A 15,799-nucleotide genomic window follows, 5' to 3' on the forward strand; every position below is an offset into this window, starting at 1 on the left:
TGATTGAGTGCAATTAACTCTCCTTTTAGCTCCTGGCAGTGAGCAGCTCAGATCAGTTCTACAGAGATTTGAACCCTCATTTGTTTCCTTTTGGCTTGTTGATTCACGTAAGCTTCAGTCTCTGTGTTCTGCTGTGATATAAAACACAGAAAATCAGACAAGGGATTTTTCGCTTCCTTGCAAATACTCAGTTATCGTCATTGTTGTCATTTAGGTTGATAGATAGATAGAGAAAAGAATAAATTAATGAAATTCAACACACGGCCTGTGGTCAATGGGAACACATCCGTAATCTTTGAGCTGAATGTGTCGGTAGTCAAAGATTAGAGAGTCAGGAGAGGTGAAACACAACAACTCTAATCTTCAAGCTGCTTCATATCTCTGCCTCTGTTCATCTCCACCTACCTGTCAGCAGGCGGCCGGTCGAGGCAGGTAGACGCCTGCAGATGGAGGAGGAGAGAGAGGAGGAGGATGCTGCAGTGTTTCCACGGCGAAGCCATCGCTGTGGCGACCAGAGTGTGATGCCAGCACACACACTCTGTCCCCCTCTCCTCCTCCTAATCTACTTTAATCAGCCCACTGTCTTTAAGCCCCCTTGTCAGACCCATGAATCATCCAATCGGAGAGAGAGTGACAGGGGCAGGCAGGGTGGACAGGACACGCCCACCGGGTAAAGACATTCACTGTTCACATATTTTCTCATTTCAGATCAGTTCAGTCAACAATGAAGATCAGCAGATTAAAGGTCGTGGTGATGATGACACTGACAGAGCAACATTCGACAGATATATTGTGGGTCCATTTAAACAACATACACTGACAGAACAGAAATGTGAAAGAGTGAATCTGTACTTACTGGTACATGTTTTAAAGCAATATATTAAAAAGCTTGAATATCCTAAAAGGACCTAATCCCTTTTCCAGACAGGGAACACATAACATCACTGACTTAATCTGCCTGTTTGTAATCCAGACACACAGGTGTCTGGATCTCCACGGGAAGAGGACATTGAGGTGTCACAGAAACCACAGGAACATGAGGCGAGTAAACACAGTGTATTTACAAATATATATATATACAGTATATGCTTGTATGTTTACATATAAGTTGTATGCCTCTGGTTAATAATTTTTTTAAATCGTCTTCACGTCCCTATAGCCATCAAAAAGTTATAAAAAATAATAATAGTTTTATAATAATAATTATAAAAATATAACAGCTGGACTGTTATAAACACAACAAATCATTTCATTCAGATTATATAAAATCAAAGTCAACTTAAAATATGGAGTTTTATATTTTGAATGCTTCAGAACGTAAATATGTTCTTCTGACTTTTTGATTTCTGGTTGTAATGTTATACCTATATTATAATTCTGTTTTTATTAAAACAGTTTAATGGAGGGGTTTGTTCAGTTTTCATTTAAGGAGGAAGCAGTTTATGTTGCTGTTTGATTGTTTTTTGTTCTACAGAGAGGTGTGTCTGTTGTTTACCTCTAATAAGTGTCTTAACCAAATCAAACAAAAAAAAAACATTAAATGAAAGTTTGGAATAAGCTTTATAACATTTATTCGTGTTCTCTGTATATTAAGTTATTTTTGTATGAATGAAAAGGAACATTTAATTACCTTTAATAATAATTACAACAATAATAATTATATATTTTTAAAAAATTAGAAGCGCACCAAAAGAACTGATCATTTTAGTCAGGCACATTGAGTGGCCACGCCCGGCCGGGGTCCTCGGACTGGACTTTTAGCGCGGTGCACCCTGGGTCCTTCCTTTCGGTCCCAGGCTCGCTTGTGAAAACATGGGTGAGCGTCAAACTTCAGCAAATATGTCGAGTTATTCCGCAGATTTCACTGATTTTTCGCACCGGTGCAGTTTACGAGATTCTTACGCACCAGCCTCGATGTTTTAATGTCGGTTAAACTCCGCGGATAATCCAGAAATGTCCCCGGGAAACGATCGCTCTCCGCCGCAACGTGGAGCGGCCATAGCACGTCCCGACACCCGGGTTAGCTAGCAGCTAGCTTAGCATTCACTCCTGTCTTATTGTTCTTTAAACCGCTGCCTCTTATATTAAAATGATTAAATTAAAAAAACGTGTTAATCCCCGCTGTCCTATTCTGTGGCGTCAGATTGAGAAGGAGCTAACCCTAACCTTTTAGCTTCACGTTAGCATGGTTAGCTTCGTTAGCCTCCGCACAGTTTGATCAGAGCTAAAGGTCTTCAGGGGGAAAACGGTTTATTTACCTATTCAAAATCCAATCTCCATCTTCTCACACTTCCTGTAGAGGGAATGATGAAGAGGTAGAACAAAGCTGGATTCAGTTTCAGGCTCCTGGTGATTGTCACGTAATCCTCTCACTGGGAAACAGCCACTGGTCATGTTTCCAGTACTGTTAGTGGTTTTCTGTTCATGACACCAGTACGGGAGACGATGCAGTTCTTTAATTGGTCTGTGAAGCTGGAGTCAGTCACACCCGGAAGATATTTAACTCTGACAGGGAGTCACTCCAGTGTCATTCAGTTAGTTCCATTCAACCCTCACTGGTTGTTCCTGTTTAATTTGGGACGCCTTCCATCCCTGATGGTTCAGACACTTTGAGGCTTTTCTACATCTTTGCATCCCACTGAGTCTGTATTCTCTGTCCTTCTGCTTTGATATTAATCTCTGCTGTTGCTTTGTTTCCTCAGGAAAGTGTCGTGGTCTGCGTACTGCCAGGAAGCTCCGTAACCACCGTCGTGAGCAGAAATGGCACGATAAACAATACAAGAAGGCCCATCTGGGCACAGCCCTGAAGGCCAACCCCTTCGGAGGAGCCTCTCACGCCAAAGGCATCGTACTTGAGAAAGTGTGAGTACCACAAATCATCCTGAACTGTACACCAACCACTGAGGGGAAAATCAATAAGTCTGAAGAAGTTGGGAGTCTTGTGTTCTGTTGGTCTTGGGACTCTGGTGCATTTGATCTCCCTGTTGACGAGGCGTATTGAAAGTTCTAGACATCGAATGAGGTTGTTGACGAGTGCTTTGTGTTTTCTCTGCAGAGGAGTGGAGGCTAAGCAGCCCAACTCTGCCATCAGGAAATGTGTGAGGGTTCAGCTCATCAAGAACGGAAAGAAGATCACCGCCTTCGTCCCCAACGATGGTTGCCTCAACTTCATTGAGGTAAAGGCCGTTGATGTGAAAATCATTTAGGAACTTTAAGCTAGAATAAAGCAAAATTAAGTGTGATACAACTTTAATTCAGTGCCTGGTAAATAATTTATTTATTTATACATCTTGATCTTGAAGCTTCAGCCAATTTATTCTGTAGTTTTTCCAGAATCTATACGTACACACGTAGATCTTTTTGACTGAATCTGTTCTAGGCAACTGTCCAAATGTGACAGTGTCTAAATGATCCTAATCTGAAATTTAGCTTTTAACTGTACAGGTCACTTTAGGGTTGTTTGACATTGTCTCTCAGTCCTGTCTTTTGTCTTCCTCTAACCACCTGTCCCTTCTAACCACGTCCTCTTTGCCTCTTCCCGTCCTGCAGGAGAACGATGAGGTTCTGGTGGCAGGATTCGGACGTAAAGGTCACGCTGTGGGAGATATTCCCGGTGTCCGTTTCAAGGTGGTCAAGGTTGCCAACGTGTCCCTGCTGGCTCTCTACAAAGGCAAGAAGGAGAGACCTAGGTCATAGACAGTTGATGCAGAAAATAAAATAAACACGTTTTCAAAATACAATCTTGTTTCACGTTTTCATTGTCACGTGCACTTGTTTCATGAATATTTTCCCTTTACGGTCGTTCAGGACTTTTCCAAAAGTAGATGTTAAGGTTGCTTGTTCCTTTTTAAATCCTGTAAGATTCTTTTATTTCCAATGAACAGCATCTAAATAGCACTTGAATCCAAGAGGTTGTATAATCTCAGTTTATCCATTCACACACACACTATGGGTACTGGGCAGTATGTAGATCATCACCTGGGGTTAAGTGTCTTTAAAGGGACATTTCAACATGTGGACAGATGTTTTGGTTTCAAACTACCAACTCAAACACTTCGACTTGGACCTCAAACAGATAATTCATGTAAACTGAATGTTAGTCTTGTTAAACTGAAACATGTCTGGTGCATCAGACACAAGAATGTTTGCTTCATCTGGTTGTGGAGGAGTCACAGCAGCCAGATAGTTTTAACATAAGACAACTGAGCAATACCTGGATAAAATGAGGATTGTTGCTCATTTACAAACAACAATCCATTGAGTAAAACAGCTTATTCATAATTGGGTCATAATGTGTTTTCCTGTCCCTCTGAGTGCCCCCCCCTCCCTTTCTAGGGCACTGACAGTCATGTTTACTAAGTCACTTGGGTTTATTAATTAGAATAAATGCAGATTGATTAAACAATTTGATCTAAATGTTCAGGCAGGTTGACGTTATCCCAAGACATTTACTATTCCTGATCATGTTTCCAACTGCTGTGAATGCTTTTAAAACTATTCTGCCACAAACAAGTCCAATGTGTTGTATAAAGATCCTCCCATGTGTTGTCACCTGTATTAAAAATGATGAACTACAAACAGTCCTGCAAAGCAAATGTCCATTTTATTTATGTAGCACATTTAAAACAACCTGGTTGATCAAAGTGCTTCACAAAGTTTTAGGTACAGCAACAAGACGGCAACACACGAATAAAAGTCACACCCACAATCTGTTGATCATTTCACTGCATAAACTTAGCTGCAGATTAAATATAGCAACAAGTGACCTCCCGCCTGTCCCCCCCCCCCCAAAGTCTGGCTCCTGCAGCCAAGAAGGTAAACCAGAAGACGTCTGAGACGCAAATGAACCTGCAGATTTTTCTCTACAGGATTATTAACACACTTTAACATTTACCAAGACAGATACTCATAGTCCAGTGGGGAAATCTGACGAACCCTGTGAGGAACATGGATTTATTGATTTAAGACGAGCAGCTCTGGTTTCGGTCAGAGGTCACAGGAAACCTTCCATCTCCTGGGACAACAACAGATCCTCCTTTAATCTGCAGCGACTCCACAACTGAGCAGAAGGAACCACAATAACCACTGGAAACCACAAGGTAAATAAATCAATCAAGTGACATCTGCCTGCAGTAGTTTTTAGTGTTTGTAAATCGAAGTTGTGTGTTCGGTTTATTTTTCTGTGCTGGAGAAAAGTTTGAAATCTCAGGAGTTACAGCAGCAGACTGATGCACATGGTTTTGGGCCTTGACCTTTCTGGTTCAGGTGTCCTTATACTTTTGTCCACGTAGTGTTCACGAATCATCTCCTTTTTTACCGATTTTCCCCTCCTGGCTCCACAGGGTCAGGACCCTTCCTGTGGACAACATGGAGTATCAACGACTCACCTTAGAGGAGGAAGAGGAGGATGATGATGCTGATCTTCAGTACATGATAGAACAGAGTCTGCAGGAGAGCAACAAACAGAAAAAAGCAACACAACACGACAGGAGGTCAGTGGAGCAGATCACAGAATCAGCTGCTCAGGTTCTTTTAATAAATTAATGCAACATGATCCGAGTTCCGCTCGTTCCTTCGCTGTCGTCATCACAGAAACATCATCATCAACTCTCAGGTTGTTTTTTATTGAAGCTCGTGTTCTATAACTACACTGAGAAAAGACATTACTTCAGTTGGTCACACACAAATAAATTAAGAATGCTCAAAGTGTTATTAACACAATTGGTAGTATTTATAATAATATGTTTAAGTTTATCCCAAAATTCTCTTTTTCGGTCTCTTAAAATTGAGGAAACTAAACACAATAAATGATCATGGAAATTGTTTGTAAAAAGAAATATGAACTCTACACGTTTTCCTCCATCTCCCATATATATGTATTTTTTGATGTGATCAAGAATCGGTTGATAAATGAACCTCAATCTAAATTTAGTTTACTCTTTTGTTTGCTCATTTTATTTTTAAACTCGTCTATTTCTTCTCCTACAATTAAAGATATAAAATACGTTCTAATTCATTTTATGAACTGATTTTCCCTATTTTAATTGTTTAATATCATTTTGTTAGATTTTTCCTCTCTTCCCCTCACAGGTCTGGATGTGACTCTGCAGAAAGCAGCTCACTCTTCTCTGCTATTAGACAAGGTGAGGGGGGGCAAACCACCGTACACAGTTTAAAAGTAAAACACATTTTCCCACTTTGTCTTTTCCAGTTGTCTCATCATTGTTCATTGACGTCTCTTAAGATCCAGTTTATATAATTTCTGTATCAGTTCTTTTTTTTAAAGCCTTCACGGGTCAGGAAAGGAAATCTCTGGATGTGTCTCCGCCCGGAGGCAACGTTCCCGGTTTGTTCCACATGATCAGAACAAATCAGAAACTATCATGTTCCTTCCAAAGCACAAACAAGATACTGAGCCCAACGTCTTAGAATAACTTTTTTCATCATTGATTAATCTGTGGTTTCTTTTCCTACGTAAACAAAAATACCCATGGTAATTTCCTGAGGCCCAAGGGAGCATCTACAACTTTCTTCTTTCATCTGATATTAAAATTATAATGAGATAAAAGACAGAAGAATAGAAAATCACATTTTCTTCTGCACTTAACTTATGCTTTATACTAATGAGGTCAAGCAGGAATATAAGACTTTAATACTTTTTTCTCAATAATCGTCCGTGAAATTTCTCTTTCCACTTGGTCAAAGTAAAACTGAAAGACTGAAGTTTAACCAGTGAAAACTAGAAGCCTCCAGTGAAACATCTGCTGTAAGAAGCTGTAAGTTATCGTCTGTTTATTCTCCAGGTGACGAGAAGCTGTTGAAGGATCTGAGCGTCCAGCAGAAGGATCGGTTTCTCCAGCCGGACGACAGAGGCTGGATTCCTCTTCACGAAGCAGCAGCTCAGAGCAACTACACCATCCTGAAGCTCACGTTCAGAGGTTTGAATCTGCTCCACCCTGCAGGTGGAGGCCTCCGTCACACACGACAGCTTCAGTCTGTGTGGATTCTCTTCCAGATCAATAAAATCTAATCAGTCAATCTTTGAGTCCAAGCGACAACTGGTCAAACTTAGAAGAAGTTTCCTGATGGCAGAGTTGAAATATTATATTTGCTAGGCCTCTGTGACCTTTGACCTATCAAACCAAATTGTAATCAGTTCATTCGTGACTCCAACTGAATGTTTGTAACAAATTTAAAACAGATCATTGTGTCCTGTGTCTCCAGCTTCAGGTCCAGAGTCTGTGGAGCGCCGGACTCTTCGGGGTCAGACTCCTCTCTTCCTGGCCGTGGAACAAGGTCTGATAGAAAACGTCTCCTTCCTCCTCAAGCACGGATCCCAGCCGGACAGCCAGGACCTGGAGGAGGACTCGGCTCTGTTTGTAGGTACGATCACCGGCAGCTCGCCTCCTCAGAACCTCAGCTTGTGTTCAAGGAAGAGGTTTCCATAAGCAGTGGTGTATAAAGTACTTGAAAGCCATACTTGAGTAAAAGTACAGATATCTGACCTGAAAGTGACTTCGGTAAAAGCAGAAGTCACCCAGTCAGGAAATGACTTGAGTAAAAGTCTTAAAGTAGCTCATATTAAAAGTACTTAAGTATCAAAAGTATCTGGTGTTGAAATGTACTTAAGTATCAAAAGTAAAAGTACAAGTACCAAAATTAAAAATGCAAAGTGCTTTTTATAGTAGGTCTATACAGAGACAAAACAACCCAAAATGTTTCTCCACAAGATTTATCTCAACTGACTGAAAAATTATAACAACAATATGAATATAATGTATATAATGTATGATTTTACAAATTTTGAACCCTAGATGAGAGAGAGAGAGAGAGATAGAGAGAGAGAGAGAGAGAGAGAGAGAGAGAGAGAGGTGCGCCGTGCATAGAGGCATGCGGCAACCTCCGCTGCTCAAGTAACGAGCCAGTTTGAGAATGTAAGAAGTAGAAAGTACACATATTTTTGTTCAAATGTAACAAGTAAAAGTAAAAAGTCGTCAGGAAAAGAAATACTCAAGTAAAGTACAGATATGTGAAAAATCTACTTAAGTACAGTAACAAAGTATTTCTACTTCGTTACTTCCCACCACTGTCCATAAGTGTTTCAACCAAACCTTATTTTATTGTCTTGTAAACATCACAAAAACATTCATTTGTTTGTAGTATTCTCATAAATGCCCCTTACATTCACATGACCAGTGTCGTACATCCTGTGTCTGACTCTGTCCCTGTGCAGCCATTCGCTCCGACCGCCCCGACCTGGTGGAGCTGCTGCTCCACTGGGGGTCCGTGGTGAACCAGGAGGGTTGCCACGGACGCCGACCCCTCCACGAGGCCTCAAGTCTGGGCAGAGCAGCGCTTGTGACCCTGCTGCTGGACGCCGGAGCCCGGCCGGACCCCCACAGCCACTACAGCCTCACGCCACTGGCTCTGGCGGCTCAGGCCGGACACCTGGAGGTGGTGCAGACGCTGCTGAGGGAAGGTGAGGGGGGGGGGTTTAGAGTTTGGACAGTTGATAAAAGAACTGAGAGGGAGTCTACGTTTGGGACTGTATGAATGAAATAAAGAAAGAAAGGAGACTATAAATAACGGATTGTTATGAATCTGAGTATTGTAGATACAGACAATTAGAAATGGGAACTTCAACCACATTGTTTTACTTCACATTTTAAACTTTCACTACTTCTCTGCCTTATCTGTGATTGTGTCGTTCAAACTTTTCCAGAAAGTATCGACTGTAAATCAAATCAAATACATTTCTCGGTATAATTTTTTACATTCTATTTCTATTTTATTGCACATTTTTTATTTCTATTCAGAATGTATCACTTGAGTGGAAACAATAATGTTTATATGATTTTGAGTCATCACTGTCACACAGAACATGTTTCTGTAGGTCACATGTGTTGTAACGTGCACTGTGTGTGTGTGTGTGTGTGTGTGTGCCTCTGTGTGTGTGTGTGTGTGTGTGTGCCTCTGTGTGTGTGTGTGTGTGTGTGTGCCTCTGTGTGTGTGTGTGTGTGCCTCTGTGTGTGTGTGTGTGCCTCTGTGTGTGTGTGTGTGTGTGTGTGCCTCTGTGTGTGTGTGTGTGTGTGTGTGCCTCTGTGTGTGTGTGTGTGTCTCAGGTGCAGACGTCCTGTCCCAGGCGCAGGACGAAGCGTCCGTCCTGTACGAGGCGGCTGCAGCCGGAGATCCAGCCGTCATCAGTCTGCTGCTGGAACACGGCGCCGACGCCAACGTGGCCAAAAACACGGGTCACATGCCCATCCACCGCCTCGCCCACAGGGGACACCTGCAGTACATGTTCAATTACTAAGTTCTTATTATATATTGATTATCTTTCTTAAAGACAAAGATTCAACATAAAAAACTGCAGCATTAAATAAACGGAGCTGTCAATCAATCCAAATCTACAAGATGATCCACACAAGGGCACCACTTAAGAATAATAGTAAATAAAGTAATTTAGAAATAAACCAAATAATTTAATTGAAATAAAGTAGGGCTGGGCAAGTTAACTTGTTTTAATCGAGTTAACTCAAGTGATGAGTTAACTCGATTGTTTATCCGCCAATTATTTTCTTTTTTCCTGTTCTGCAGCAGTCAGCAACAGACTTTCACAAAATAAAAGCCTGACTTTCACAATAAAACAATAAATAATCAAACCTGAGTGAATGCGAGATAAAATAATTAATCGAGTTAACTCATCACTTGAGTTAACTCGATTGAAACGAGTTAGTTTGCCCAGCCCTAAAATAAAGATAATAAGATAAAAGATTGAAGTAAACAAATTAAAACATTTTAATTAAAAGCTGTGACGCGGCAGATGAAATGAATCAGATGAAGTACAGAGACTTTTAACAGCTGCATTATGGGAGATGCAGAATCCAGTGTTTTGTATTTGATTCATAGCACTAGAATGAATGCATCTGCAATAATTGCAATGTGTATATCTTGTTTACAGTGTGTGTGTGTTTGTGTGTTTGTGTGTTTTCTCTTCAGAGCTTTAAAGCTTCTTATTCCTGTAACGTCAGTGGCAGAGGTGATGGACAGTGGGATCAGTCCTCTACACACAGCGTCTGCAGGAGGACACACACACTGCATCAAGGTGTGTGTGTTTGTGTGTGTTTATTATCATGATCAATGTGAGGTAACACACACTTCAAGCCATCCCAACTCTACCATCTCCCATCAGGCCTTGCTGGATGCAGGTTACGACCCCAACTACATGCTGGACCCCAGTGTTCGCCGTAGCTATGACGACGAGGGGAAGTCGGCGCTCTTCTTCGCCGTCTGCAACAACGACATGGAGTCGGCCCGACTGCTGCTGGAGGCCGGAGCCAAGACCAACCAGGACCCGATCAAATGTCTGCAGGTGTCACACCCCTAACTCTCATGAAACATTACACTTTGATATGATTCTGTTGGTAAAATACTTAATGAACAAGTATAAAATGCAAATGATACAAAATATAGAACAGCTGTCCAATCTCTTAATGGAAATATTTTGGGAAACTGAACTTATTCATTTGTTTTTCTGAAAAGATCAAAACTTATATGTACTTGCTTTGCACGGGAGCGTGGCTATGTTCCCACATTTCTAATATTCATTACAAAATCAGGCCCTATGTTCCTACAGTTCCCACATTTCTACCCCTGCCTGGTAGTTAAGGGTTCACCATTCCGTAGCTGGCGATTTGAAGGAGCTAGCTAGCTTCCAAACTCTCTTGAGCTCAACACCGCTAACCCTAACCCTAATTTTCAGAAAAATCTAGAAATGTGAGAACATCGGAACTAATTTTTCAAAATAAATCTGGGAACAGAGGGCCTAATTTTCAAAATTGTCAGTGAAAAAAAAATCCTTAGAAATGTGGAAACATAGGGCTGACCCCGCTTTGCACATAGGTGGTTGAGGATGTTGTTAGCTTAGCTTAGCATAAAGACTGGATACTGGTATAAACAGCTAGCCTGTCCAAGTTCATAAATATACATGTGACTAAGATTCATGTCTGGAGGAGTCGCTTCCTTTAAGAGTTCCTTCAAACAGCAGCGGATTCTTTGTCAAATCTGAATCTAAAAATACTTAAATGGTCACATCGCTGAATTTTATCATTTGATGACGTTTTGTTCTGGAACTATGAATTATTTTGGAACAACAGTCGGGTGCAGTGTAGTTGCAGCGTCCTGAGGTATAGTTGTCACATTGCGGTTGCCAGGTTTGTCTCCACGGAGTCGGTACAGAAACACACTCTGAGCCCAGTGACCACAACAGGAAACACAGTCGGACCCGGGAGGTTTTTCTGTTTCTGACCCGGTGACTGTGTCCTCCAGGTCGCTCTGCGTCTGGGAAACCACGCCTTGATCCACCTGCTGCTGAGGTTCGGCGCCAACGTGAACTATTACTGCAGAATCAACTCCACCCACTTCCCCTCGGCGCTGCAGTACGCTCTGAAAGACGAGGTGGGGGGGGGGGCATCATCACCGTAACATGTCTTCTGATTCCGATGTGTTAATGTGATCAGACGCACCGGATCTACACTCGTTTAATCAGGCCTGTCTTGTCTGTCTGTGTGCGTCAGGTGGTTCTCCGGATGCTGTGTAACTATGGTTACGACGTGGAGCGCTGCTTCCACTGTCCCTATGGCAACGGCTCCCACATCCCGGAAGATTACGAGGGGTGGAGCAACACGGTGCTCAAAGACACCATGGTAACGAGCTGGTCCGGGGAGGGGTCACACTGTGGAGGTCACAGGGGGGCGGGACCTCAACTCCTTGTATTTGACGAGACATATCTCATAATTTAGTTTCAGTTTTTTTGAGTTTGGCTCCTCTGGCTGTGGTTGACCAATCAGAAGAGAGTGAACCAGCTGGCCAATCAGAGCAGCCGGGGCTTGATAAGAGGGAGGAGCTAAAACCAAGTGTTTGAGACAGAGGCTGAACAGAGGAGCTGCAGCAGTGGACAGTTTGAGGAAAGTGTTTTTTCTGAACATCGGAGCATTTTAACCTTTTAAAGAAATAACAAAAGTTAAATTTATCAACCTGAATATGACGAGAATCGACTTCTTTAAATACAAAATGATTCCTGAGATGTTGTTATTCACCTTTATGACAAATAAATGTGATTGAGTCTTAAAATTTTACAGTTTAACCATAATAAATGACTGTAAAATAAAATGAAAACAAATACAACCAATGAATTAAGGAAATACGCAGCTTCTACATTCAGTGCAAACATGAAAGCACATCCTCTCTGCTGGTCATCATGCCCCCCCCCCTCCTGTACCCTCTGTCTGTACAGTTCTGTGAGCTGATCAACGTCTACTGGCTGAAGGAACTCTCCGGCCACATTGTCGGCGTCCTGCTGGACTACGTGGATCATGTGACCCTGTGCTCCAAGCTGAAGGCAGCAGTGATGGAGCAGCAGGAGTGGCCCCACATCCGCAATCTGCAAGGTGAATCAAATCAAACTTTATTGATCTCTGCCCCAAGGAAGACAAACAAATAAACTCTGTGTCTCTGTCTCTTCTTCTTCTTCCTCCTCCTCCTCTTCCTCCTCCTCCTCAGAAAACGCTCGCTCTCTGCAGCATCTCTGTCGGCTGCAGATCCGTCGCTGCCTCGGTCGTCTTCGCCTCCGAGCTCCTGTCTTCATGAGCTTCCTGACGTTGCCAGGGCGACTAAAGGACTACATCCTGTACCAGGACAACGACCTGTATGGTTGCCAGGGCGACACACCGTGGGGATGCAGGAGTGAGGAAACATCCAAATAAAACGGTGTAAAATATAAAATTATTTCTTCATATGTTTTCCTCATCGTATTTTACAGTTCGAGCAAAAATAAATTAGATTTCTATTAAATCATTTAATTGTATTTTAAGATATCGATATTGTTTATGCCTTTCCCTTTTAGAAATACTGTGTTTTTAATTTTTGAGGAAGCATAAAAGTAAAGAGTCAGGCACACATGTGAACTAAATATTTGATAACTATTTTAATTAAAGAAAATATTTTTTTTATAAGATAAGACAGAAGATAAAGTTTCTTATTATATTATTTTGTTGTGATTAAATTTGTACTTTTACTTTAAAGTAGTAAGAGAAGTTTAATTAGTTTGATTTGTGATGAAACAAGTTTATTTCAGCTTCTGCCGGATGATGTTCAGATTGTTTTAGGACAAATAAGCTTTAAAGATAAAGATTGAAATATTGAATGACTCAGGATTATTATTTTCTGTTTATATTCGACTCACTGATCTGATCTGAACTCTCTGCTTCACACAACAGATGTGGACGATACGGAGCAGAAGGTCAGAAAGATAACACAGAATACATTTAATAACTTCGATGAGGACGTCAGACCTCACTGTCTCCTCTTCCGTCCAAATCCAGAGACTTCCATCATCTGTCTTCACATGAATCTGCATCGTCTGATGAAACGTGAGAAAAAACTCTGGGTCTCATCCATCTCTTTATAAAACCTGGCTTCCTCTGATCAAGATTTAATTTGAACTTGTGACCGACTGCTGTCCAGGCTCTTCCTGTGATCAGGATGATGTCACCACAGAAAGGATTAAACCCTGTTAGCAGAGTTATCAGAGCTCGTACCTCCACCGAAACTCAACAGCTCCCTTAAATTCAATCAGCTGCACTAAATTACATACGCTCATAAAAATCTTTTAAAATGTGAGATCAATGAATTACTCTGGGAACTACGAGAAAATGTGAAAAACAAAATCTCACAATGTGTATGTTTCCAAGACAGATGTTAGTTTTACTAACCAAGAAAACCAAGAAAACATTCACATACAAACTTATTTCTCACACAGATCTGGGTTTGTATTATTACTTAAATTATATATTGTGTATATTTACAAATTTGATAAAAAGGTTAAAGAGCTTGTTTCGTGCCACAAACTTCCCCTGAATATTTTATGTTTTATTTAACAATGGTGTCGTCGCTGTGAGATCTGATATTTTTTTAGTTTGTTACAGGTGAACATTTCATTGATCCGTGAACCAGAGAAAATTAGCTTTTTTTTGGACCAATTTGATTTATAGAAATGTTGCCAATAATTTCATTCTATTGATTAATGGACTATTTGTTGCAGCTCCACTTGGGATGAGAGTTTCTATTTGTGTTTCTGAAATTCACAGACACAGATGAAGTGGGTTGGTATGAAGCATGAAGCAGGCGTAGTTTAAGTTTAAGATTCTTATGTGAGGACAAAGAGGTCTATGACTTCAGTTCCCTCCTTTGTGTTGAGACGTTATTTTCAATAATTAATAATAATAACTACTAATTAAAGTGACTGAGAAGAACCGAGTGTTATTTCACATGAACCTTTTTAACCTCTTTGATATCCGAGGTCTTCACCTGCTGCACAGATCCGACCCGGTCGCTCAGACAGGAAACACAACACGAGCCCAAAAGCTTCTGGAAAGATTTAATCTCACTTACTTCCACTGTTCTAACAAACAGGACAATGTCCGATGCAGAAAATGCTGCTAAATAACTCTGATCAGTCATTGAGGCTAATATCCATGAATAAATATCACGATCTGAGAGGACACGTGGAGCGTCACTGCGTTAGACTCTGTGAGGACTGTAACACGACCGCTGGACGCTGTGCTGGAAAATGACTCAAACAGGAGGACGTAAAACGTGCATGCAGTTCTTTACCAACTCCTTAAATGTGAAGTGAAACAAACCAAAGACTAAAGATGGCGTCTACATCTGCTCTAACACACACGCACACACACTCACACACTTTCAAGATGAGCGCTCCACCAGAGCAGAGGTCTCGGCGAGCAGACTCAGGTCTGGATTTGCTGCTCGAGTTTCTTCATGAAACATCAAATTTTTTTTGGTCTGTCGATGCAGAATCAACGTCAGACTGAGGCCGAGAATTTGCAGCAAATGGAACAGACTTGAGTTAGCTCGAGTAATACTGCTTATACTCGTGACTTTTCACACAGTGTCTTAATTTCTTTACAGTTTATACATTTAGGGGGCGAGACATGTAAAAGACAGAACATTTGCCCCCACATATGGGTAAAGGTACGATAAAAAAATAAATTATCACCTTGATAAACCAAAAATAAAATATTCATATTTGCTCTATTCCAGCTCCTGGGGTTAAGTTCCTGTTCTTGTCCAGCAGGGGGCGGTGCGGCACCACGACCGGCCTCCCTCTGGAACTTGACTGTGATTGGCTGACACCATCTCATCTGACCTATCACATGAGATATAAAACAATAACATCCTCGGCCGACTTTGACCTGAGGATGATTTTCTTTACTTATTCTTTTTTTTTTTGGTGTCGAGCTGAACGATAGTTACATCGTCTAATTATTCATCAGGTTTACTGTTATTAACGATTCTAAGCAAATTATATCACAACTTATTTTTTTGTGCATTTTTTTTAGCACACTTTACATATCAGAAAAATATTCTTGACATTAAATATTCCTGTTATTCCACCATGTCACTCTAGTGCACAGAATAAGGCTTTAACCACTCTACACTTTAAATCATGTCAACAGATCCCATGAAAACCAACAACGATCTTTAAACCTTTCCTGTGGAAACACACGTTAACCTCATGAAATTTAAAGTCGACAAAACAAAACCACCTCAGAGTTCTCAAGCTGTTTCTGGAGCTTTTACATTTCAAGATCCTCACATTTGAAAGATGGAAAGTTCCTTCTTGACTTTAGAATCAACAATTTGATTAAAACATATTTACTAACGACGTTTTGTTCAGAAACGCTGAAGATGCAGGGAAAGATCGAAGACCTTCAAATCT

General features: G+C 41.1%; 2 protein-coding genes across 2 annotated transcripts; both read left to right on the forward strand.

The window, feature by feature from the left end:
- Positions 1–1,751: 1,751 nt before the first annotated feature.
- rps23 (ribosomal protein S23) lies at positions 1,752–3,740 on the forward strand. The gene is made up of 4 exons (XM_061069577.1): positions 1,752–1,816; positions 2,703–2,862; positions 3,056–3,176; positions 3,550–3,740. Exons 1-4 carry the CDS (start codon positions 1,813–1,815, stop codon positions 3,694–3,696), a joined length of 432 nt encoding a protein of 143 aa, XP_060925560.1. The 5' UTR covers positions 1,752–1,812; the 3' UTR covers positions 3,697–3,740.
- Positions 3,741–5,367: 1,627 nt separating this feature from the next.
- On the forward strand, positions 5,368–12,764 carry LOC133000130 (dynein axonemal heavy chain 12-like). Its single transcript, XM_061070003.1, has 12 exons — positions 5,368–5,492; positions 6,091–6,143; positions 6,804–6,938; positions 7,225–7,383; positions 8,234–8,479; positions 9,123–9,294; positions 10,000–10,105; positions 10,193–10,372; positions 11,329–11,457; positions 11,577–11,705; positions 12,296–12,449; positions 12,562–12,764. The coding sequence occupies exons 1-12, from the start codon at positions 5,368–5,370 to the stop codon at positions 12,762–12,764; spliced, it is 1,791 nt and encodes a 596-aa protein (XP_060925986.1).
- Positions 12,765–15,799: the final 3,035 nt, after the last annotated feature.

The sequence above is a fragment of the Limanda limanda genome, chromosome 4 (assembly GCF_963576545.1).
Source record: "Limanda limanda chromosome 4, fLimLim1.1, whole genome shotgun sequence".
Classification (NCBI taxonomy): Eukaryota; Metazoa; Chordata; class Actinopteri; order Pleuronectiformes; family Pleuronectidae; genus Limanda; species Limanda limanda.